Source organism: Emydura macquarii, unplaced genomic scaffold, assembly GCF_026122565.2.
Source record: "Emydura macquarii macquarii isolate MOO-44397 ecotype Brisbane River unplaced genomic scaffold, CSIRO-AGI_Emac_v2 contig_2249, whole genome shotgun sequence".
Taxonomy (NCBI): domain Eukaryota; kingdom Metazoa; phylum Chordata; order Testudines; family Chelidae; genus Emydura; species Emydura macquarii.
The window spans coordinates 1-24,203 of NW_027132386.1; the positions used below are offsets into that span (position 1 = coordinate 1).

The 24,203-nt window shown below is 62.8% G+C and overlaps 2 protein-coding genes and 1 pseudogene across 2 annotated transcripts; all 3 read left to right on the forward strand.

The window, feature by feature from the left end:
- The first annotated feature begins 879 nt into the window (after positions 1 to 879).
- Positions 880 to 5,596, forward strand: LOC137161125 (antigen-presenting glycoprotein CD1d-like). Its single transcript, XM_067560217.1, has 6 exons — positions 880 to 2,844; positions 3,080 to 3,358; positions 3,930 to 4,211; positions 4,555 to 4,851; positions 5,247 to 5,346; positions 5,428 to 5,596. The coding sequence occupies exons 1-6, from the start codon at positions 2,796 to 2,798 to the stop codon at positions 5,588 to 5,590; spliced, it is 1,170 nt and encodes a 389-aa protein (XP_067416318.1). The 5' UTR covers positions 880 to 2,795; the 3' UTR covers positions 5,591 to 5,596.
- A 3,414-nt stretch (positions 5,597 to 9,010) lies between these two features.
- On the forward strand, positions 9,011 to 12,281 carry LOC137161138 (antigen-presenting glycoprotein CD1d2-like). Its single transcript, XM_067560237.1, has 6 exons — positions 9,011 to 9,059; positions 9,294 to 9,572; positions 10,145 to 10,423; positions 11,202 to 11,498; positions 12,056 to 12,155; positions 12,242 to 12,281. Exons 1-6 carry the CDS (start codon positions 9,011 to 9,013, stop codon positions 12,279 to 12,281), a joined length of 1,044 nt encoding a protein of 347 aa, XP_067416338.1.
- Positions 12,282 to 14,940: 2,659 nt separating this feature from the next.
- Positions 14,941 to 24,140, forward strand: LOC137161139 (antigen-presenting glycoprotein CD1d2-like; annotated as a pseudogene).
- Positions 24,141 to 24,203: the final 63 nt, after the last annotated feature.

Sequence of the window (24,203 nt, forward strand, 5' to 3'; positions counted from 1 at the left end):
TCGTGCTCTTTGGTGTATTCTCGGGGTGTAAGAAGGCGCAGATCGTGCTCTTTGGTGTAAGAAGGGGCAGATTCTCGGGGTGTAAGAAGGGGCAGATCGTGCTCTTTGGTGTATTCTCGGGGTGTAAGAAGGCGCAGATCGTTCTCGGGGTGTAAGAAGGGGCAGATCGTGCTCTTTGGTGTATTCTCGGGGTGTAAGAAGGGGCAGATCTCTTTGGTGCTCGGGGTTTGGGGCAGATCGATCTGAAGTTTCTTTAGTTAGTTTCTTTGTGAAGTTTTCTTCTTCGTTTACACTGTCTTATTTGTGGTGTCAGTCTGAGTCCTGTGGTGCTTGGCTCTGAGCAGGGCCTGCTGCACCCCTCTGCTCAAGGGCTGAGGACCCAGACATCTCTCAACCAGCTCCTGGGGCAGGTGTGAGTGTGAATCCACAGCACGTGGTAGAAATCCATGTACCGGGGAGGCTCGACAATTCAGGTTGTCTGATCCATTGTCCATTCGTTGTTCATTTTCACTCTATCACTCCTGTGTCAGTCGTTTTGTGTTGTCTTACTAAAACGTATACAACTACACACATTTGGTTGTGACTACGAACCTTCCCGCTCTGCAGCCGGTCCCTGTAAAACTGCTGGAGCCTGGTTCAGGGACGAGAACCTCCTTATCCTGCTCAGAGCAACGGGGAGCCTAGAACCCCAGTAAATAGCGAATACACCCGACATCGGGCTACACGCGGCACCGACGTGACCCCGCTTCGGGGACACTGGGACTCGTGTGTGAGAAGCTGCACCGCTGCGACGGGCAGGTACAAGAACCGAACCGAACCGAACCTTCCCGGCTGCCCCCTCGGGGCTCCCCGCCCCGATATTCACAGCAGGGCCCGGCCGAAGGAAACAGCTCGGAAACGCGCTGTGCCCGCCGCCGGTGCGGTGTAAACCCGGGACCGCCTGCGGGAGCGCTGACGTCACCCGAGCCCGGTTCTGCAGCGATCCGGCTCCGGTCTCGCTTCACTGTCCTTCATCCCCGCTGCTCCGCTCTGTGCGCTGAGCCCTGCCCCCCCCCCGGCCGCCCCCAGAAGTCTGCCCGCGCTGTGACTCCGCTCCCAGCGTCCCCCCTCCCCGGGGTTCCCGAGCCAGCGCCGAAGCCGGTGTCAGACCGGAGCAGGGCGGAGGGGCAGGGCTCGGACCGGGGCAGGTCTCAGGCCGGACTCGTCCGACGCCCGCCGGGTGAACGCTGGAGCTGCTCTCGGGGTCGGGGCGGTGACCCGATCTCCTGATTCCGGAGGGACAGTCCCGATACTCGGGGCTCCGTTTACACGGGCGCCTCTTCCCACAGCCGCGTCCTGCCCCGGTTGCTCACACTCGCGGCGGCCCGGCGCTGGCGGTTGCCTGGCCCCGTGTCGCTGCGAGGGTTAACGGAGCCCGTGCCCGCCGGATTGCGGGATCACACGGATTAGGAGCGGCCGGCGGCTGCCCGGGCCCGGAGCCCCGCGGGATGAACCGAACTCCCCGGGGTTGGGCCGAGCTCCGTGTGTCGGGCCCGCGCTGCCCCTGCTCGGGGCGGAGCCGTTTCGGGGCCGGGATCGGCCGCCGAGGAGCGGGGCTGTGAGTGCAGCGGGGGCGGGGGTAGCGGGGGGAATCGGGGGGCGCAGGGGGCTGCGGAGCGGGGGGGGGGGTCCCGAGTATCGCTTCTCGGCCTAGTGGAGGATAAGATCCGGTGTAAGCGCTGGTCCCGTCACTGACCGCCTGCAGTTACCGGTCACACCTGTCCCCGCTCCGGGGTACCCCGCCTGTCCGGTCACTGCACCCCCGACCCCCCCGCGCTCTGTGCCCCGCTGAGCCGCACCTTGTGCCGGGATGTCCCGGGACTCCGCCCGTCACACTGCGCGCCCGGCCGGTGTAACCAGCATCCTCATGTCCTAGCGCTGGAATCCCTGCGCTGCGCGGCTGCGAACTGCGCTGCACGGGGCGGTTTGGGGAGCGGGGAGCTGGGCTCGGGGCTTGCCTCGTCCACCCCACGCCGGGGCCGGGCCCGGTGCCCCCGGGGGAGCGGCCTGGGGACGGACCGAGCTGCTGTGCGGAGTGACCGCGCCTGGGGCTGGGACCTTCCATTGCTTATGGCAACGCTTCAGTTCCGAGCTGCTCGCCGGGAATGCGGCGCGTTGCGGGTTCGGATTCTCTGTTTCCAGCCCGGCTCGGAGCCTGGTGCTGCTCTGCGCTTTATACCCCAGGCCAGAAACCCTCGGGCGAGCTCTCCCGGCCGGCCCGTTCACACCGCCTCTGCAACGCACGCCTTTAACTCCGCGCCGCCCTGCCGCGCTCGCTGCTCCACGCGGGTTTGGAGCCGGGAGCGGGGCCGGGACCTCGCGTCGTGCGCCCCGCACCTGCCCCCGGCGCTGCAGCCCTGCCGGGCTCGGTGCGAGCATCGCCCGGGGAAGGCGCTGGTGCAAAACACCGCGAAGACGCGCCGTGCAAAGCCGCCCTGTGCACGCAGGTGTTGGCTCCGCGCCTCTTTATTTGTCTTTGCAGCCGCTTCCGCGCGGCTCTCGGCTCGGGTTTCGTGGGAGCGCAGAGCGGGCCCGGCTGCTCCAGGTGCCGGGGATGCCCCGGCCGCGCTGCTTCCGCTCCCGGCTCCCTCTGCCCCCATTGGCTCGGGGCCGCCCGGCAGCCGCAGGACAGGTTTGGGCGGAGACCGGCAGAGAGAGGCTGGCGGAGCCGAGAGCCCTGAGGAGGAACCGAGGACAAACGGGGGACCCCGGGCCCCCCCTGCCCGCCGCACCCGGATCCCCCCTGCCCTGCCGGGATGCTGCCCTGGCCACTGCTCCTCCCCTGGGCGTGGGCAGCCCTAGCCGGTAAGGGGGGGTCTCTCTCCCTGCCTAATTTTCTACTGGGGGGATCGGACGGGGTGAATCCTAGGCCCAGGGTAGGGCAGGGTAGGGCAGGCTGGTGACCCTTGCTGGGGGTGCGGGGGGGCAGGCGGGTTAGGGATCAGCAGGAAGACCCCGTAGACGCAGCGTTAGCGAGACAGACTCGTTAATCTCTCTCCCCACCCGCTTCCTCCTCCACTTCTTTCCTCCCTCCTGCCAGCCTCCCCCGCTGTCTCCCCAGGGTCTGTCACCCTCCAGGTGCTCGGATCCGCCTTCTTCCACAACGCCAGCTCCACGGACATGCAGGTGCAGATCCTGCTGGGCGACCTGGAGACCCACTCCCTGAACTGCAGCACCTGCAAGATCCGCTTCCTCCAGCCCTGGGCCCACCAGGGCCTGGCCCCGGGGCAGTGGCAGGACCTGGAGACAGAGATCCATCTCTCCCTGGCCAACTTCATCCGCACAGCCAACGGACTAGCTCCGCAGTACAGAATGGGCTGTGAGTGTGGAGAAATCCGAGGGGATTCCCCCCCCGCCCCCCACCGGGGAGTTGAGAACTGACACGCTCACAGCAGCGACAGGGTGGATCAGGGGCACGGCAGCCGGTCCCTGGCCCTTAGGCTGATTGGAGTCTCTGGCCCCTAGTGGGGAAAGGCCCCGTGTCCCACTCCCTGCCCCTAGGCTCAGGGCTTTCCTAACAGGGACCCTGGCCCTTTCAAAGGCCGGGTATTTGGGACGGGGGGTCTGTATCTCAGGAGCCCTTTGGCCAGGTCACCCCAAATCAGCACCACAAACTGCCTCAGGCCCCGATGTCTCGCTGCGATTTTCGAGCCAATCTGTCTGTGCATGTGGCCCCAGGAGCCCCTGGAAAAATCAGCTTTAAACAGAACCCGCAGCGTCTGTACCCTGCACTCCAGCCAGGGCCTCCCACAATCCAGCCTCTGTCTGGTGCTCAAACGTCCTCATTGCACTTGACTTTGCCTCTTTATTCCCCGTCTCTCTATTCCTGCCCCCGCCCCCAGTGACCTCTGCATGGCTCATCCCTGTCCCCTCTGCCCTTCCTGTTCCAGACCCCTTTGTCATCCAGGCCTCCATCGGCTGCCAGCTGCACCCCAACGGCACCTCCAGGGGATTCTACGATGTCGCGGTGAACGGGGAGGATTTCATCAGCTTCGATGCAGACGCAGGCACCTGGGTCGCTCGGCCGGGGGATAAGCAGGCGCTCGATGTCAGCAACTTTGTCAACTTGGATAATAGGGCATCCACCAGACTCCAGTATTTTCTGAGAACAACTTGCATCAATCTGATCCAGATCCTTGCACAGTACGGGAGAGAGTCTCTGGAGAGGCAAGGTGAGACTGAATCCACACCCCTTGCTCACTGAGTTGCAACTCTGGGGTGGGGCACAGCGGCTGTTTATACAGGGACTCTTTGCCTGGTGTACAAATGCAGCTGTATCTGGGGTGGAGCGCAGCAGCCATTTCATAGCTGCTCTGCACAGCAGTTTAGGACAGGAACTGAAGCGGGATTCCATTACCACAGGTAACCACAGGGGGCAGAACTGGGGTCTGGCCAGGACAGCTGGGCTGATGCCTGACCCCGGGAAATGGAGCTGGGCTTCTCTAGTGAGTCCCGGAGGCTCAGACTGAACCATCCCCTCTCCCTGACCCCGTCTCTTTCTCTGCCCTGTCTCAGAGCGGCCGGTGGCCGTGGTGTTTGCCCGAGTGTCTCCCCCAGCTGGGACCCCCGCGCCGTTACTGCTGGTTTGCCGGGTCACCGGTTTCTACCCCCGGCCCATCCATGTGGCCTGGCTGCAGGACGGGGAGGAGGTGGAGCCGGGCTGGCGGCTGAACTCCACCGGGACCCTGCCCAACGCCGACCTGACCTACCAGCGGCACAGCTCCCTGGCTGTGCAGCCGGGCGACGGGCACAGCTACGCCTGCCGCGTGGATCACAGCAGCCTGGGGGGCCAGAGCCTGCTGATCCCATGGGGTAGGTGCACGTCCCCACGGGGTGGGGGGCAGGGTCGTGGTCTGTGGGGGCTACTCCTGCATGTCCTGAGTGGGACGGGGTGGGGGGAAGCAGTGGGACTGGGATGCAGATGGGAGTGGGTGTGTGAAGATGGATCGGGGGGACCAGGATAGATGTGCTGAGGGGGTGGGACAGGATTGGGATGAGGGAACAGGGAATGGGAATGTGGGGGCAGAAGGAACAGGGCTGGGGCTCAGGGCAGTGGGGCAGGGTGGGTGGAGCTGGGGAGGCTGGGCTGGGGTGAGGAGGCTGAGGGCAGTGAGGCGGGGGGGCAGCAGGGGCCTGCAGGGGAGGCAGAGGGAACAGGGTCTGTATTCCCGCACCCGTTCCCAGCGTGGCACCCCTGTGTTTTACAGACCATGGCAGCCGCTGGATCCACGGCCTGGCTGCGGGCATCATCCTGGGAGTCCTGGCTGTGGTCGCCGTGGCTGCGGTGCTGTGGTGGAGCAGATGCAGGTGAGTCCTGTCCCTCTCTGGGGTGCGTGTTGGGGGGCCCGTTACACCCCATAACCCGTCCTGTCTGCTTTCTCCTTCCAGGGCCTACCAGGATTTTGGAGTGGGGGAATCCAGTGCCTTAGGGGGCAGCACCGGCCCAGGCGAGAGGATCGGCCCCTCCCTCGGGGACATGGAGCTTGGGACTAGATCCGCGCCTGGCTCCGGAGCTGAGGGGCCCGAGGGCTGGTCCGCACTGGAGCGCTAGGAGGTCAGGGCGCTGGGTGGGGGGTGGGAATCTCCTCCCTCTGGGGCGTTCGGGGCACGTTGGACACTTGGGGTGCCGTGCAATGGCTGGGACCCCAGATCTGCACGGGCCGGCGCTGGTCAGTGTCATTCAATAACCCTTCAGGGAGGGGCTGCAGGAGCCGGGGTCCTGAGTGCAGGGGTCAGGCCCGGCTATGTACACAAAGGGGGAGGGTGCAGGGGGGTTCATGGGAACCAGGTGGGGGGCCTGACGGGGTTTCAGGCTGAGCTGGGTGCCGGGGAGGCCGCCCTGACTCGCTGGCTGACTGTGTTGCCGGCAGGGGTTTATCCCTGGTGTGGGGACAGCCCCTCCCTGCAAAGCTCTGCACTGGGGGGTCACACTCCTGCCCCACAGAACTCTGCTGGGATAAGCATTAAGTGTAGACCAGGCCACAGAGAGGGTTCAGGGGGATCATCCCTGGGAGACAGGGACATGGGGCCGTTACCGTCTAGGGGACACCGACTCTGATGCCGCCCCAGGGCGGGGTGGGAGGGGCTGGCAGCTCAGTGGGGTGAAGAATGGGTCACAGGCATTTCCTGTTGGGGGGTGCTGGCTTCAGTCCAGCCCCAGGGCAGGGGACGGGCTGTCTGAGGGAGGGGGAGCCCGCTCCGATCTCTGCCTTTCTCCTCCTGGGGGTGCCAGCTCCGATCTGCTGTGAGTGACCAGAATTCCTCCCCTTGGAGGGTCTGTTCGGGCCCTTTTTATGGCGTGTTGGTCCGTGGCCCCTGTCCAAAGCCGGCTTCCCCCAATGGCCCCAGCTTGCCCCTGCATCTAACGTCCTACACGTTCACACTGCGCCCTCAGGATGGACTGGGAGGTGGAGACTGTGACCACGTGGGAATTTTCTGTCATATTTTGTATGAATATTGTGTGTGCCTCAGTTTCCCCCATATGCTGCATTATTCACGGGGTGGCGGCGGCGGGGGGGGAGGAGGCTGATTACTCCTTGCAGAGGCCCCGCGAGGCAGGTGTGGCTGAGGCCAAGCTCTCGCCTTTGGGTCCCACGTCTGTGAAGACAACAGCAAAGTCAAACATTGCAGCAGGGGCCACCTAGCAACCCAGAAGGGCCGGGCGCTGCCTCATTCTAGCCTCCTCTGCACGGGCGGGCGGGCGGGCGTGGGTGCAGGGCCCGGGTTCACGTTCACGTCACTGCCCAGCAGTGTGTCGTCACACCAATAAAGGGTATCTGTGGAAAAAACCGAAGGACCTCGCGGGCGATAGACGTCCTGCTTCTCAGCAGGGAGCTGACAGCGGCATTCCCGGACCCCAGCCAGGCACCCAGGGGCCAGGTGCGGGGTGAGGTGAAGCTCCCGCGGGTGGGGACTAGAGGAAGGGGAAGGGCCGGGGACAAAGAGGCACAGAGCGGGCGGGAGGGAGCCTTGGGGTCAGGCCCCCGAAGAGAAGGAGCTGGGCCCTGACTTCCATGGCTCTGTGCTGGCCTGGGGCCTCCCTGGTCGCCTTCCGTCCACTCCACGAAGGAACCGGCCCGCTCGCGCGAGGCTGGCCGAGGGCCGCGGCCGCTGACGGGGGCATGGCTGCCGGACCCCGCGGGCTACGAGTCTCTGCAGTGCCCGGCCCAGCTGCACCCGCTGGGGGAAGCTCACGGCGTGAAAACGGTGCTGACGGCTCCGAGGTTCGGCCCTGGAGGCAGTGAGGCCACGGGGCCCCCAGCAGGCACAGATCCAAGGCCTCTGTGCCGCACGCGCACACTCACACACAGACACGCACGTGCACACTCACACACACTCACACACTCGCACACAGACATGCACACGCAGAGACACAACACACACACAAACACGCACACGCAGAGACACAACACACACAGACGTGAGCTCACTCACACATGCACACTCATGCACAGAGGCACTCACACGCTCCCATACTTGGATGTGCACACACACACACACACAGAGATGCACACGCAGCGACACAACACACACACGTGCTCACTCGTACATGCACTCCCATGCTCACAAACTTGCATGTGTGTACACACAGACATGCACATGCAGATACACAACACATACGCGCGCGCGCACGCATGCATGCACACGCACACACACACACACACACACCCCCCGAATAGAGAAGTTGGCCCGCTGGCAGGCTGGGCCGGGAGCCCGGAGTGGCCCCGCCCCCTCAAGTGGCAGTTGGCCCCGCCACGCCCTCAGCGCTTATTCGCGCCTCTTGCCACCTCCCCGCCCCTTTCCCGCCATTTATTCCCTCACTCCCTCTAGCACCGCCCCGCTGATTCTGCCCAGCAACTAGTGACGATGCCACACGGCGGCGCCTTCCGATTGGCTGGTCCGCCAAGGCGACAGAAAGGGAGGAGCCAGGGCGTGGCAGGGGCGAGGGAGGAGAACAGAAGAGACGGGGCCACAGAGAGGGCGGGGCTAAGAGAAGGGAGGCGGGGCTAATGGGAGGGGCGGGGCCCCTGGCATGGAGGGTTGAGGGGCAGGTTGGGGGCTCTCCCCTCCCCTGCCCCCCCTGTCACTCAGGGGCCACTAGGGCAGGACCCCCGCTGTGGGGGTGGGTTCGCTCCCCCCAGCCTCCCCTCGGCACCGGGCCAGGTGTGGGGTGCAGTGCTGGTTGGGGGGGCTGCAGGTGGGTAGGGGGAGGAGCAGGATGGGGGCCTGTAACTTTGCCCCCCATATCCCCTCAAATCTGGACCCTGGGTTCCAGCCTAGTTTGCCTGTGGGTGAATCTGGCCTGAGCCGGGGACTCTTCTGGGCAGTCGGGGCTGCCCCATGGCGGCGCTTGGGGGCTGTGCTGCAGGGAGCAGGGTGGGGGCACTGGGGGATCCTCCTGGCAGTCAGGGCTGGCCCCATGGCGGCGCTGGGGGGCTGTGCTGCAGGGTGGAGGCACTGGGGGATCCCCCTGGCAGTCAGGCCTGCCCCATGGCCCCAGAGCGGTGTGGGTGGAGGCACTGGGGAATCAGCCTAGCAGTCGGGCATGGCCCCAGGACGGTGTTAGGAGCTGTGCCGAGAGCAGCGGTTCCCCAGGCTGGGGGTCAGGGCATCTTACAGGCACTGACCCTTGGACTGCCTCTGCTTCCCCCTCGCTCTGCCCTGGTTGGCTCGGGGAGGGACAGAGGGGGACAGAGCCGAGTCCAGACCAATTGAGAAGATACTATTTGAGTCCAGGGTGGGTGGGCAGGTGCAAGCCACTAAACGCCCCTCCCCCAGCCTAAGGGGAGGAGCCACTGGATCCAGGACTCAGCTGAACTTGGGGGACAACAAACGAGAAAACAGGAAGGGTGTGATAGTCAAAGTGTCAAAAAGAATAAAGAAGCTGGCGGAAAGGCGTATGCCCTGGGGAAGAGGAAATGAGTGAGAGCGTGCCGCTGTGCAGAGCACAGACCCCGCTTCCCCCGCCAGGATGCTGCTACCGCTGCTGCTCCAGCCTTGGGCATGGGGAGCCCTGGCCGGTAAGTGGGGACCCCCCCCCGCCCTTTTTGCTACTGAGGGGGTAGGATGGGAGAAATCCTTGGGGCAGCGCCAGGCTGGGCTAGTGACACTTGCTGGGGGTGCAGGCGGGTTAGGGTTCAGCAGGAAGACCCTGTAGACGCAGCATTAACGAGACAGACTCGTTAATCTCTCTCCCCACCCGCTTTGTCCTCCACTCCTTTCCTCCCTCTCCCCTCCTTCTCCCCCCCCGCCAGCCTTCCCTTCTGTCTCCCCAGGGTCTGTCACTCTCCGGCTGTTCCAAATCACCGTCTTCCACGACGCCAGCTCCACGGACATGCAGGGGATGGCCCTGCTGGACGACCTGGAGACCCACTCCCTGAACTGCAGCACCTGCAAGATCCGCTTCCTCCAGCCCTGGGCCCACCAGGGCCTGACCCCGGGGCAGTGGCAGGACCTGGAGTTGCTGATCCATCACTACCTGTTCAACTTAAACCGTACCGTGAACAGCTTAGCTCAGGAGAAAGGAAAGGGCTGTGAGTGTGGAGCAATCCGAGGGGATTCCCTCCCCCCACCCACCGGGGAGCTGAGAAGTGACACGCTCACAGCAGCAACAGGGTGGATCAGGGGCACAGCAGCCGATCCCTGGCCCTTAGGCTGATTGGAGTCTCTGGCCCCTAGTGTGGAAAGGCCCCGTGTCCCACTCCCTGTCCCTAGGCTCAGGGCTTTCCTAACAGGGACCCTGGCCCTTTCAAAGGCCGGTTATTTGGGACGGGAGCTCTGTATCTCAGGAGCCCTTTGGCCAGCTCACCCCAAATCGGCACCACAAACTGTGCCTCAGGCCCCGATCTCTCGCTGTGATTTTCGAGCCAATCTGTCTGAGCATGTGGCCCCAGGAACCCCTGGAAAAATCAGCTTTAAACAGAACCCGCAGCGTATGTACCCTGCACTCCAGCCAGGACCGCCCACAATCCAGCCGCTGTCTGGTGCTCAAACGTCCTCATTGCACTTGACTTTGCCTCTTTATTCCCCATCTCTCTATTCCTGCCCCTGCCCCCGGTGACCTCTGCATGGCTCATCCCTGTCCCCTCTGCCCTTCCTGTTCCAGACCCCTTTGTCACCCAGTCCTCCATCGGCTGCCAGCTGCACCCCAACGACACCTCCAGGGGATTCTACGATGTCGCGGTAGAGGGCGAAGGCTTCATCAGCTTCGACATGGAGACACACACCTGGATTGCTCGGCAGCGGGATAAACTGGCGCTTGACGTCCAGGACCGTTTAAACAAGGACAAGTCCACGGTGATCTCGGCTCAGTATCTCCTGAGCAAATGTGTCACTCTGCTCAAGAGCTATGTGCAGTATGGGAGAGAGTCTCTGGAGAGGCAAGGTGAGGCGGGGCAGGGCAGCCCTGGCTGAGATGCAGCCGCTTCTGGGGCAGGATGTGGGGCTTGTTTTCAAACTTTTCTAGCTGAGCCAGCCCTTTGGGTTCCCACTTCTGGTTGCCTGACTCTCAGTCCAGACAAAAATAAACCCAATACCTGCCCCTCCCCACCCGGGGTTGCCAGGGTCGGGGGAGGCCCTGCAACCATCTCTGGGGTGGAGCCGGCACTGGGCGCAGAAGCTGCCGGGAGCAGAAATCAGGGAGGCTGCAGTGGATGTTGACACTGACCCCCCAGGCTGGGTGGCCCCCTGAGGTGAATTGGGCTGGAGGTGACACTGCCTCCCCAGGCCCTGCTGCATGGGGGGCCCGAGCTGCTCACCACCCTGAACGTTCGTCCGTGTCCCCTTAGGGAGGCTCGCCGCACAGTTTGAAAACCTCTGTTATACAGGGTTCCCTCACATGGTATGAAGATGCAGCCACCTCTGGGGTGGGACACAGCGGCTGTTTATACAGGGACTCTTTGCCTGGTGTACAAATGCAGCTGTATCTGGGGTGGAGCGCAGCAGCCATTTCATAGCTGCTCTGCACAGCAGTTTAGGACAGGAAGTGAAGCGGGATTCCATTACCAGGGGTGACTGCATGGGGTAGAACTGGGGTCTGGCCAGGACAGCTGGGCCGACGCCTGACCCCAAGAAATGGAGCTGAGCTTGGCTAGCGAGTCCCGGAGGCTCAGACTGAACCGTCTCCTCTCCCTGACCCCGTCTCTCTCTCTGCCCTGTTTCAGAGCAGCCAGTGGCCGTGGTGTTTGCCCGAGCGTCTCCCCCAGCCGGGACCCCCGCGCCGTTACTGCTGGTTTGCCGGGTCACCGGTTTCTACCCCCGGCCCATCCACGTGGCCTGGCTGCAGGACGGGGAGGAGGTGGAGCCGGGCTGGCGGCTGAACTCCACCGGGACCCTGCCCAACGCCGACCTGACCTACCAGCGGCGCAGCTCCCTGGCCGTGCAGCCGGGCGACGGGCACAGCTACGCCTGCCTCGTGGATCACAGCAGCCTGGGGGGCCAGAGCCTGCTGATCCCCTGGGGTAGGTGCACATCCCCAGGGGGATGGGGGGCAGGGTCGTGGTCTCTGGGAGCTTCACCTGCATGTCCTGAGTGGGACTGGGCGGGGGGAAGCAGTGGGATTGGGACACAGAAGGGGGGGGGGGGGAGTGTGCAGATGGATGAGGGGGGACAAGGATAGATGTGTTGAGGGGGGTGGGACAGGACTGGGATGAGGGAGCAGGGGATGGGAATGTGGGGGCAGAAGGAACAGGACTGGGGGGGCTGAGGGCAGTGGGGCAGGGTGGGTGGAGCTCGGGGTTAGCTGGGGTGGCTGGGGTGAGGGGGCTGAGGGCAGTGGGGCAGGGTGGGTGGGTGGGGGGAAGGCTGGGGTGGGGGTGAGGGCAGTGGGGCAGGGTGGGGGGCTGGGGGGAGGCTGGGGTAGGGGGCTGAGGGCAGGGGGAGCTGGGGAGGCTGGGCTGGGGTAGGGAGCTGAGGCAGTGGGGCAGGGTGAGGGCAGCAGGGGCCTGCAGGGGAGGCAGAGGGAACAGGGTCTGTAGTCCCGTGCCCGTTCCCAGCGTGGCACCCCTGTGTTTTACAGACCATGGCAGCCGCTGGGGCCCCGGCCTGGTCGTGGGAATCATCCTGGGAATTCTGGCCGTGGTCGCCGTGGCTGTTGTGCTGTGGTGGAGCAGACGCAGGTGAGTTCTGTCCCTCCGTGGGATGGGGGTGCAGGTTGGGGGCCCGTTACACCCTGTAAGCCGTTCCGTCTGTTCTCTCCTTCCAGAGCCTACCGGGATGTTGCAGTGGGGGAGTCCAGGGCCTGAGGGGGCGGCACCGGCCCAGGCGAGAGGATCGGCCCCTCCCTCGGGGACATGGAGCTTGGGACTAGATCCACGCCTGGCTCCGGAGCTGAGGGTCCCGAGGGCTGGTCCGCACTGGAGCGCTAGGAGGTCGGGGTGTGATACTTGTAAAAGAAAAGACCAGCAGGACCTTGTTCAAGGGGACAAGGCAACACGCTGCATTTATTATAAGAAAAACACAATTTTGTTCATAGCTAATGTCTAGTACCCAAACACACACACACGCACACCCACCCTTTTAGTTACCAGTCCTGATCCTTGCTTGAGTTGGTTGCTGGCGTCTGCGGCTCGTGGCAGCTACCTGGGCAGGGAAGCTGGGCACGGGGCAGAGCAGGGTCTGTCAGGCACGCACCGACGCTCTGATGTTACGCAGAATGTCACCCAAAGCTCTCCAGTCTCACCCGTTCCTTTATCGGTTATAATTTCGATGTGAATCTGAGTCCTGCCGTGTCACGCTGCCTCGGCTCCTGTGTGATCATTGAGCACCCGTCCATTGCAGACCAGGTCTTGTCTTGATTATACTTTGTATTTGTTCTTTTCTTTCTGGGGGGATCCTCTTGCTTCTTCCGGGATTTCTCTGCATTCTTCAGCCCTTAGCGTGGTACTTGCGTTTCATCAGGACAGGCTGGCGTTGGAGACTGATCCCATCACACACACACACACATCTTTCACACATCTGAATGAAATGACACAGGATACACTTACAAACCAGTTTCATCAAGATTTCCTCAGGAGTACAAAATGGAGTCCGATATCCAAAGATGGAGTCTCGGGAGTGCAGCAGGAGGAGTTTTTAAACAGCGTTGCAGAGTTACTTGAGTTGTGACACGAATGAACAGATACACCATACTGACTGGCAGATACTCGAAAGGCAAGTTTTAATGGCTGCAATAAAAGGAGCTACTTAACAGACAGACAGTTTCTATCCGTGGTAATAATAAAAGCACAAGTGATGCAAACAGGAGGGGGGCAGCAGCCGGGGACTTGGAGGCAGCTTTGTCAGTGGTAGGTAAAAGGCACAGCTTTTTCGGAGAACGCACGAAAGCGGCGGCTCTTCCTAGCGTCTCTGAATACGCACACAGTGCGATTTATGAATGAACCGATTTAGCACGGTTTAGGAATGGATCGATGAGTGCGGTTTCAGTGTGTGTTATATAGACAGTAGAGACAATTCATCTGTAATATTTCAATTCATTTTATCTATCTACCCTACAGGGGCTCGGGGGAGGGTTCTCCTTCCTTGTGGGCCGTTCGGGGCACGTGGGGGCACCCCTTGCTCTGGGGAGCCCTCAGGAGATGGGTCTGGGTCGGAGCCGGTCCCCACACCTCAGGGCAGAGGGCAGCAGGGACATTACAAAGGGAAGGAGAGGGACCTGTGCTCGTTTCCACAGAGGCACAGGCTGACTCTGCCAGGGGCAAGATGCTGGCTGGGGTCGGGGGCTACGTTCTGGGGTTGGTCCTCATGGTCCTGTGATGGCTTGTCTCCCTGAGCACTGAGGAAGGTGCATGGCTCAGGGCCGGGCCGGCGGCACCAGGAACCGGGTGTCCAGTGGGGCCAGGACGCACTGGCACTGGAGGATTTCACTAGAATTTTGATTCATCACAATTCACTTCAGCTTCCCTTTCGAGCACGAATCAAGTTTTCCAGGCACCGAGGAACTTCCTGCCCGTCTCTTGGCCCATGTCCCAGCAGCACTGGGCTAATCCCGGCCCCTGCTTCTGTGAAATCGGAGTCGGACCGTCCACTTCTCAGCTACCATTGCGGCCCTCACGACCCCCCCCAATTCTCCTGCCAGCCCCCACACTCCTGGCGCCTCGGCTTGTTGCAGGCACCGTGTGAAGCGTCGGCAGCAGATCCTGCGATTCCTCTGTGGTTGTGAAACAAACCCACTTCCCCTCCGAGGGCCGGGAGCCCAAACCCGCGTGAGAAACGCGCCAGGACCCGACGAAGCCCCGGCCCTGGAGTGTGAGGCTGACCCTTCCACGCGCCGAGCCGCTTCCCCTGTGCCGGAAACGTGTGCAAACCTGCCGGCCAAAACGCGGAGTGTGCGATGCCTCTGTGCCACCAGCGCACACTCGCACACAGACACGCACGTGCAGAGACACAACACACTCGCACACAGACACGCACGTGCAGAGACACAACACACTCGCACACAGACACGCACGTGCAGAGACACAACACACTCGCACACAGACATGCACATGCAGACACAACACGCACACACACACAGAATCTGATTATTCTCCCCATGAGCAACACCAACACTAGCACCCAGTGACCTGCGCCCTGAGTCACACCCGCGCTGGCAGGCTGGGCCGGGCACACAGACCGCACGTGCAGAGACACAGTGGCCCCGACCCCCTCAAGTGGACACAACACGCACACACACACAGTTGGCCCCACCTGCGCCCCCACACCCCCTGGCAGGCTGGCAGCCCCCTTGGCCCCGCTCCCGCAGGTGGCTGTTGGCCCCGCCCCCTCAAGTGGCAGTTGGCCCCGCCCCCGTCACCTTCTCAGCGCTTATTCCCGCCTCTTGCCACCACCCCGCCCCTTTCCTGCCATTGTCTTCCTCACTCCCTCTAGCACCGCCCCGCTGACTCTGCCCGGCAACTAGTGGCGATGCCACACGGCGACGCTTTCCGATTGGCTGGTCCGCCAGGGCGAGAGAAAGGGAGGAGCCTGGGCGTGGCAGGGGCGAGGGAGGAGAACAGAGGAGACGGGGCCACGGCGAGGGCGGGGCTAAGAGAAGGGAGGCGGGGCTAATGGGAGGGGCGGGGCCCCTGGCATGGAGGGGGAGGGGCAGGTTGGGGGCTCTCCCCTCCCCTGCCCCCCCTGTCACTCAGGTGCCACTGGGGCAGGACCCCCGCTGTGGGGGTGGGTTTGCTCCCTCCAGCCACCCCTCGGCACCGGGCCAGGTGTGGGGTGCAGTGCCGGTTGGGGGGGCTGCAGGTGGGTGGGGGAAGGAGCAGAATGGGGGCCTGTAATTTTGCCCCCCATATCCCCTCAAATCTGGACCCTGGGTTCCAGCCTAGTTTGCCTGTGGGTGAATCTGACCTGAGCCGGGGACTCTCCAGGGCAGTCGGGGCTGCCCCATGGTGGCGCTTGGGGGCTGTGCTGCAGGGAGCAGGGTGGGAGCACTGGGGGATCCTCCTGGCAGTCAGGGCTGGCCCCACGGCCCCAGAGCGGTGCTAGGAGCTGTGCTGGGCACAGCGGCTCCCCAGGCTGGGGGTCAGGGCATCTCACAGGCACTGACCCTTGGACCGCCTCTGCTCCCCACTCGCTCTGCCCTGGTTGGCTCGGGGAGTTGAGGCAGCAGGTGCTGGGGGGGGACACCGCCGAGCGCAGACGAATAGAGAATTTGGCGGACCATGTGTCCTGGGGAAGAGGAACTGAGCAAGAGCCTGCCGCTGTGCAGAGCACAGACCCCGCTTCCCCCGCCAGGATGCTGCTACCGCTGCTGCTCCTCCCTTGGGCATGGGGAGCCCTGGCCGGTAAGTGGGGACCCCCCCCCGCCCTTTTTGCTACTGAGGGGGTAGGATGGGAGAAATCCTTGGGGCAGGGCCAGGCTGAGCTAGTGACACTTGCTGGGGGTGCAGGCGGGTTAGGGTTCAGCAGGAAGACCCTGTAGACGCAGCGTTAACGAGACAGACTCATTAATCTCTCTCCCCACCCACTTTGTCCTCCACTTCTTTCCTCCCTCCCTCCCCCCCCCACCAGCCTCCCCTTCTGTCACCCCAGGGTCTGTCACTCTCCGGCTGTTCCAAATCACCGTCTTCCATGATGCCAGCTCCACGGACATGCAGGGGATGGCCCTGCTGGGCGACCTGGAGACCCACTCCCTGAACTGCAGCACCTGCAAGATCTGCTTCCTCCAGCCCTGGGCCCACCAGGGCCTGACCCCGAGGCAGTGGCAGGACCTGGAGTTGCTGATCCATCACTACCTGTTCAACTTCAACCGTACCATGAACAGATTAGCTCAGCAGGAGGGATGGGGCTGTGAGTGTGGAGCGCACTGAGGCTGGGATTCCCTCCCCCCCCTCAGGGAGCTGAGAACTGACACACTCACAGCAGCGACAGGGTGGATCAGGGGCACGGCAGCCGGTCTCTGGCCCTTAGGCTGATTGGAGTCTCTGGCCCCTAGTGGGGAAAGGCCCCGTGTCCCACTCCCTGCCCCTAGGTTCAGGGGCTTTCCTAACAGGAACCCTGGCACTTTCAAAGGCTGGTTATTTGGGACGGGGGGTCTGTATCTTAGGAGCCCTTTGGCCAGGTCACCCCAAATCAGCACCACAAACTGTCTCGCTGCGATTTTCGAGCCAATCTGACTGTGCATGTGGCCCCAGGAGCCCCTGGAAAAATCAGCTTTAAAGAGAACCCGCAGCGTATGTACCCTGCACTCCAGCCAGAGCCGCCCACAATCCAGCCGCTGTCTGGTGCTCAAACGTCCTCATTGCACTTGACTTTGCCTCTTTATTCCCCGTCTCTCTATTCCTGCCCCCGCCACCGCTGACCTCTGCATGGCTCATCCCTGTCCCCTCTGCCCTTCCTGTTCCAGACCCCTTTGTCATCCAGTCCTCCATCGGCTGCCAGCTGCACCCCAACGACACCTCCAGGGGATTCTACGATGCTGCGGTGGACGGCGAAGGCTTCATCAGCTTCGACATGGAGGCGGGCACCTGGGTCGCTCGGCAGCGGGATAAACTGGCGCTCGACGTCCAGGACCGTTTAAACAAGGACAAGGGCACACTGGTCACGATTCAGTCTCTTCTGAACACGACGTGTGTCACTGTGCTCAAGAGCTTTGTGCAGTACGGGAGAGAGTCTCTGGAGAGGCAAGGTGAGGCGGGGCAGGGCAGCCCTGGCTGAGATGCAGCCGCTTCTGGGGCAGGATGTGGGGCTTGTTTTCAAACTTTTCCAGCTCAGCCAGCCCTTTGGGTTCTGTTGGAAAAAGATTCTAAATGAGGTTCGTTTACCCTGCACCAGACAGAAAAGAGATCCACGCAGGCATTTGGGCAGTCTCCAAGTTTTATTCTTACAGAGATCAGACACTTCCCAGCAAGTGGTCAGTGTGAGACCCCGAAGGCATGCTCTTTTGCATATTTATACAAACATAGACAAAGAAATTATATATGCATAAATTCTTAATACTTAATGCTTATAGGTACATTCAAATTATTCTTATTACTATTGGCCTACTTCTTCTAAAGGTATTCATAACAAAAAACAGGCTATCAGAAGATTTCAGCTTATCTCTCTGGGCTGCTTGGTCTCTCTCAAAGCTACATAACGAGTTAGAACCAGTTGAGGCTATCTCCTTGCTTCTTCTAGGAACACTTTCTCTGACCTTGGTATAAGACAAACACTGTAAGAACAAAAAAGGAGGGGGCAGGCAATCTCTACAAGAAAGCAGAACACTAAAAAGAACTAAAATGGAGTAACTGTGCTCAAGCAGACAATTATTTTCTTTCAGTTCCCACTTCTGGTTGCCTGACTCTCAGTCCAGACAAAAATAAACCCAATACCTGCCCCTCCCCACCCGGGGTTGCCAGGATCGGGGGAGGCCCTGCAACCATCTCTGGGGCAGAGCCGGCACTGGGCGCAGAAGCTGCCGGGAGCAGAAATCGGGGAGGCTGCAGTGGATGTTGACACTGACCCCCAGGCTGGGTGGCCTCCTGAGGTGAATTGGGCTGGAGGTGACACTGCCTCCCCAGGCCCTGCTGCATGGGGGGCCGAGCTGCTCAGCACCCTGAACATTTGTCCGTGTCCCCTTAGGGAGGCTCGCCCCACAGTTTGAAAACCTCTGTCATACAGGGTTTCCTCACATGGTATGGAGATGCAGCCACCTCTGGGGTGGGGCACAGCGGCTGTTTATACAGGGACTTTTTGCCTGGTGTACAAGTGCAGCTGTGTCTGGGGTGGAGCGCAGCAGCCGCTTCATAGCTGCTCTCCACAGCAGTTTGGGACAGGAAGTGAAGGGGGATTCCATTACCACGGGTAACTGCAGGAGACAGATCTGGGGTCTGGCCAGGACAGCTGAGTCGACGCCCAACCCCGGGAAATGGAGCTGGGTTTGGCTAGCAAGTCCTGGAAGCTCAGACTGAACCGTCCCCTCTCCCTGACCCTGTCTCTCTCTCTCTGCCCTGTCTCAGAGCGGCCGGTGGCCGTGGTGTTTGCCCGAGTGTCTCCCCCAGCCGGGACCCCCGCGCCGTTACTGCTGGTTTGCCGGGTCACCGGTTTCTACCCCCGGCCCATCCATGTGGCCTGGCTGCAGGACGGGGAGGAGGTGGAGCCAGGCTGGCGGCTGAACTCCACCGGGACCCTGCCCAACGCCGACCTGACCTACCAGCGGCGCAGCTCCCTGGCCGTGCAGCCGGGCGACGGGCACAGCTACGCCTGCCGCGTGGATCACAGCAGCCTGGGGGGCCAGAGTCTGCTGATCCCGTGGGGTAGGTGCACATCTGTAGGAGGTGGGGGGCATGGTCATGGTCTCTGTGGGTACTCCTGCACGCTCTGAGTGGGACTGGAGGGCAGGGCAGCAGAGGGGATGGGCAGGAGCATGGAGATTATCTAAGGGAAGGAGGATGGAGGAGCTGAGGGGGACGGGAGAGGACTGGGATGAGGGGCAGGGGAGGGCTGAAAGGGGCATGACTGGGGTGGGGTTGAGAGCTGTGTGGAGGGGGACGGGATTCAAGGAAGGCAGCGCTAGGGAGGGCCTGAGAGTGTTGGGGAAAGAGGAAGTGATCAGGAGGGTATCGGTCAGAGAGGAACGGGACAGCAGTGGGGGGAGCAGGGATGGGAATGTGGGGCAGAGGGAACAGAGCTGAGGGCAGTGAGGCGGGGGGGCAGCAGGGGCCTGCAGGGGAGGCAGAGGGAACAGGGTCCTTATTCCCGCGCCCTTTCCCAGCGTGGCACCCCTGTGTTTTACAGACCACGGCAGCCGCTGGATCCACGGCCTGGCTGCGGGCATCATCCTGGGAGTTCTGGCTGTGGTCGCCATGGCCGCGGTGCTGTGGTGGAGCAGACGCAGGTGAGTCCTCTCCCTCTCTGGGGTGCGGGTTGGGGGCCCGTTACACCCCATAACCCGTCCTGTCTGCTCTCTCCTTCCAGGGGCTACCAGGATTTTGGAGTGGGGGAGTCCAGGGCCTGAGGGGGCAGCACCGGCCCAGGCGAGAGGATCGGCCCCTCCCTTGGGGACATGGAGCTTGGGACTAGATCCGTGCCTGGCTCCGGAGCTGAGGGGCCCGAGGGCTGGTCCGCACTGGAGCGCTAGGAGGTCGGGGCGCTGGGTGGGGGGTGGGAATCTCCTCCCTCTGGGGCGTTCGGGGCACGTTGGACACTTGGGGTGCCGTGCAGTGGCTGGGACCCCAGATCTGCACGGGGCCGGCGCTGGTCAGTGTCATTCAATAACCCTTCAGGGAGGGGCTGCAGGAGCCGGGGTCCTGAGTGCAGGGGTCAGGCCCGGCTACGTACACAAAGGGGGAGGGTGCAGGGGGGTTCATGGGAACCAGGTGGGGGGCCTGACGGGGTTTCAGGCTGAGCTGGGTGCCCGTGGGACGTAGGCCCGGCTACCTGACGGCACCACAGCCCTCGGGACAGCAGGGAGGCCGCGCTGAGCCTGTGCGCCATGCCCAGGAGCTGTGCAGGCCGGGGCACTCCGCGTTTTATGGCTGAGTGGGACAATACAATACACAATACACGCGGCGCTGCCTGCCCCGAGTCCGAGCCGGCTCCGCTTCTTTTACCAGCGGACACTGGGCCGGGCCGAGATCGGCGGGACCGGCCCGCGGCGGGGACAGGCGCCGGCTCTTGCTCGGCCTCCAACAGCGGGGCCGGGACCGGCACTCCCGGGTTCGAGCCCCGCCCCGAGGCGGCTCTTGGCGGCGGGTCATTCTCAGGTGGGGGCGGGGCCGCTCGTCGCTGCTCGGCTTCTACTTCCGGGTCTGCGGCTCGGCCCGGAAGCGGAAGTGCGGTACCGGCGGTTTTCACTCAGCCCCCCCCCGCGTCCCTCTCTCGGACGTTGTTGAGGCCGGGGCCCGGGCCGGGCGCGGGGCTCTTCCTGGAGGAGGGGCGGGGCCAGCACCGCGAGCGGCAGCTACCGGGGCAGCGGTTCTTCCGGGCCCCGAGAGCACGTGACACCGACCGGGGGGGCGGAGTCCCGTCACTTCCGGCTGGGAACGGTCAGCCGCGCGCGCGGGCACCTGGACTGTGTGTTACAGCCCCTCCCCCCCCATTCTCCTCCAAGGGGGCCGGGCCGGGCCGGGCCTGGCCTGGAGACAGGGGGAGGGGCCAGTTCAGGGGTGAATCCTGCCCCCCCCCGCTCTACTCCCCCCCGCTAGCGGCCCCCCCCGATACCCGGGCCGGGGCTTTTGCAGAGCGATGGAGGCGCCTGGTCCCGCCCCGCCCCCAGCGTGCAGAGGGGCCCCTCTCCTGTGTATCCCCCCCAGGGCCCCGACCCCCCGTGCTGCACCCAGCCCCCCCTCGCCTGGGCCGGTGCCCCCCCTCAGGCCCTGGCCTGCCCCACTGCAAGGTCCCGGTAGCCCCTGGGAGGAGCGAGCAGACGGGACGGGTTACGGCCCCCAGTGAGGGAGAGGTCGAGGTCCCGCATGCACAGTCAGATTGGCTCGACAATCGCTGTGAGACAGCGGGGCCCATGGCAGCGTTTGCGGTGCCGATTCGGGGCCACTTGGTGAAGGGGCTCCTGAGATGCAGACCCCCCCACGACAGGAGATTCACAGTTCAGGTTCTCAGAGGGTTTCCGCGGGCCTGAGCCTCAAAGATCTTCTCTGGCGGGGCTCCCTTGAGCTCAGCGCCGCAGGGGTACCAAGGACAGGTTTGGGTTCCCAGTGTCACCAAAGCCACCGTGGGTCTGCCTGTGGAGCCGTGCGCCGGGTGGGGGCACGCACCCGTGCCCACAGACCGTTCACACCTCTGCGAGCGATTGTCTCCTCAGCCGCCCCTCCGGGCCCAACACACCAGCAACACACTCGCCCAGCGGGAGAGGCAGCAACCCCTGAGCCCCAGGTACCCCTGCCGAAGGCCTGTCGCCGAGGCTGTGGGCACAGGGAAACGCACGTGCACGGGCTGACTGCTTGAAACTAGCTGTGCCACAGCAAAGCCCCTGGTGGGGCAGATATGGGGGGCAGTTGGGTAAGGGGTTCCTGAGAGAGAGCCTCCCCCAGGGCCCTGCTATTTTTGTTCCGGCGTCGGACACCCAGCGCAGACGCTGGGCAGAGAAGCGGTGAGCTGGGATCGGCCCATCCCTGGAGCAGAGCTGGCAGTGAGGGACGGGGACGCCCAAACGTCCCGGGTTGGGGTTTCGTGGTTTGCAGAGGTTTCCAAGTTCAACGTTCAGGCGGGACAGGTGGCGCGGAGAGCAGCCTTCCCCTTTGGCAGGGCGGGACATGTGGTTGTGATAGCGCATGAGCCTCGGTCAGGGGACGGGCCCCGGGGCCTTTCCCCTCTTGCACAGGCGCTAGAATCTGGCCCCTGAGCTGAGGGGCTGGCTGGCTCAGTGGGGTGAGGAAAGGCATACAGGGCCTTTGCCCTGTACGGGATGCAGCTCCCCTCTGGCCCCAGGGGAAGAGACGGGCTGGCTTGGGGGTCAGGGAATAGCCAATCAAGGGGCATCATATTTGCCACCTTGTGAGGACACACTGTGTGTGTGTGGGGGGGGAGGGGCTGTGACCCAGACATGTGGGGCAGGGCTGAACCTCCCGGTGCTGGGGTAACTGCTCCCACGTGTCGGAGGGTTGCCTGCTTTTTCAAAAACCACAAGCCGCGTTGACTCTAAGAACAGCAGCAACAAGCAGCTCCTTAGCCAACGGACACGTGCACAGCTGGCTTTTGAACAAGCAGCGGCAATGCAGGGAGGGGCTGCAGGGACAGAGCGTTTTCTGCAGCTGGGCCCACGCACGGCGGGGCCCAGGCGCCTCCACAGGCCCATTCGGGTGCGATTTTATTTGGCTGCTCTGGTGGTGCCCATTCCTGTTCGTTTTCCTGTGGCCCCAAACGGCCTGAGCATGGAGCGATTCGCGCACCATTCTCCACATGAGAAAACGTAACCTGTGCTCATTCAGCAATGCCAGCGCCATCGAGGACAGGCCTCGTCCTGGCCGCCTCGCCGTCCTGATGCGAGCGCGGTCCTGCGGGTTCCTCTGCTGGCACACGGGACGCCGATGTGCTCAACACTGTGGCATGGCCGGGCACATTCGGGGCCTCTCGGGTCAGTGTTTTCTGTCCAGGTCAGATTCTCGGCTTCCCCTTAACCATGTTCATCTGTGGGAACATCCTTTCTGCAGCCACTTTGCTTAGTGGCCTGTCCAAACCAGTGTGTGTGTGTGTATGTGGGGAAGGGAAGCGTTTCTGTCCTTCACTTCCAACACTGTTTGAACGAATCGTAGGCAGAAAATGTTCAGACAGCCGGGCGCCTTCTGAATGGACGGTGCCCCTTTGAAATGGTTTGTTTTAAATCTTAGGTTTTGCTTGAAAAAAACCCCACTTAAATGCACAGTGTCCCTTTCATGTGAGCAGAAGCAAATCCAGAAATACAACTTTTATTAAAGCTCGTGCTATAAAATAATCAAATACGGAGTTTTTTGAAGGAAAGAATTTCTGTGCGTCTGGGAGTCGGGCAGAGATTACCCCCAAGGTACAAGGTTTGGTTCGAAAGTCATTCAGTGCACAGAGTGCATAATCTGCCATACCCCAGATCAAGGGTTATCAGTTTAGGGCGACAGGTAAGATACAAGCATTGACACATTCGGGTACCTCACTTACACAAAGAAATACTGAGATGGGTTTAGTGGGAAGCAGGTCTAACGCTGAGCGTTGATCGTCCCTCGTCGAACGGCAGGTTCAGAATAGTCCTGCAGCAAATACAGGCCGCAAACCAGGCCTTTCTGCCCCGTTCTCCCAGTCTGCTCCGGCTCCTTCCTGGCATGGCCTGTGCCCGGCGACGTGTTCTGCGCAGCTGTCCCTGGACCGCTGGATGGTGTCCAGCACCATGAGACGCCGCCTCGGCCGAGCGTAACGCTGACCGATTTGTTGCCGGGGTCCCGTGCGCCCAGGGCCCCGACAATCCAGGGGTGCGTTTGCACCACAGAGCAATCCGATCCGGGAGTAATGGTGGGGAGCAGCGCGGGGCGACGGATCACGAAAGCATTCGAGCCTGATCTGCTTTGGAGAGTCACATCGGCCGGGGAGGTGAAAGATTCACACCCAGCGCACAGATGAAGCTGAGCTCAGCCCCTGCGTAGCCAGCGCTCGGCCAGCGGGAGAATTGTTCTGTTGACCTGGCTACCGAATCTGGGGTGTCGGCGGGAGAATCCCGCCCGGCGTGGCCGGAGTGTCTGCCCTGAAGCGCTGCAGCAGCATGTTAAGTGTAGACAAACCCTGGGAAATGAGCCCTGCGTGTGAACTTTGTTCTCTTTAGGCAGAGGTCGGTTTTGCTCACGGCAGCACCTGCTCCGCCATCACCACAACATCGGGTGCAGCGTCTGCGTCGTCATCGGAATCTCTTCCTCTCCCAGGGTTTGAGACGTTTCGGTTCCTTCCCCACTATATCTCCCTTCCCCCCTGCCCTCCTCCATCCCCCAGCTCCCCTCACTCCCCCCCGAACAGCTCTCCGCTCTCCCGGGCCCCATGTCTCAGCTCCAACGGTTCCTGTCTCCGCCCCAGGTCCGCGGGCCGTGCGGCAAAGCTCAGCCAGGGGCGCTGAGCCCCACGCCAGGCCCAGACACGAGCAGCTGCTGCCCGGGAAGGTTCCCTCGAACTCCCCGCGCTCCAGCACGGCAAACCCGTCACGCCAGGCCCCTACCACATGACCTGCCCCCCCACCACGCGACCTGCCCCGGCCCGCTGCCCCCAGGCTGGCTCCAAGAGCTTGA

Excerpts from the sequence above, each read along its gene's own strand:
- LOC137161125 (XM_067560217.1), top strand. The coding sequence starts at position 2,796 with ATGCTGCCCTGGCCACTGCTCCTCCCCTGGGCGTGGGCAGCCCTAGCC. Across the intron at positions 3,359-3,929 it reads TCCGCAGTACAGAATGGGCT|ACCCCTTTGTCATCCAGGCC; the intron begins GTGAGTGTGGAG and ends TTCCTGTTCCAG. Across the intron at positions 4,852-5,246 it reads GAGCCTGCTGATCCCATGGG|ACCATGGCAGCCGCTGGATC; the intron begins GTAGGTGCACGT and ends TGTGTTTTACAG.
- LOC137161138 (XM_067560237.1), top strand. The coding sequence starts at position 9,011 with ATGCTGCTACCGCTGCTGCTCCAGCCTTGGGCATGGGGAGCCCTGGCC. Across the intron at positions 9,060-9,293 it reads GGCATGGGGAGCCCTGGCCG|CCTTCCCTTCTGTCTCCCCA; the intron begins GTAAGTGGGGAC and ends CCCCCCCGCCAG. Across the intron at positions 10,424-11,201 it reads AGAGTCTCTGGAGAGGCAAG|AGCAGCCAGTGGCCGTGGTG; the intron begins GTGAGGCGGGGC and ends GCCCTGTTTCAG.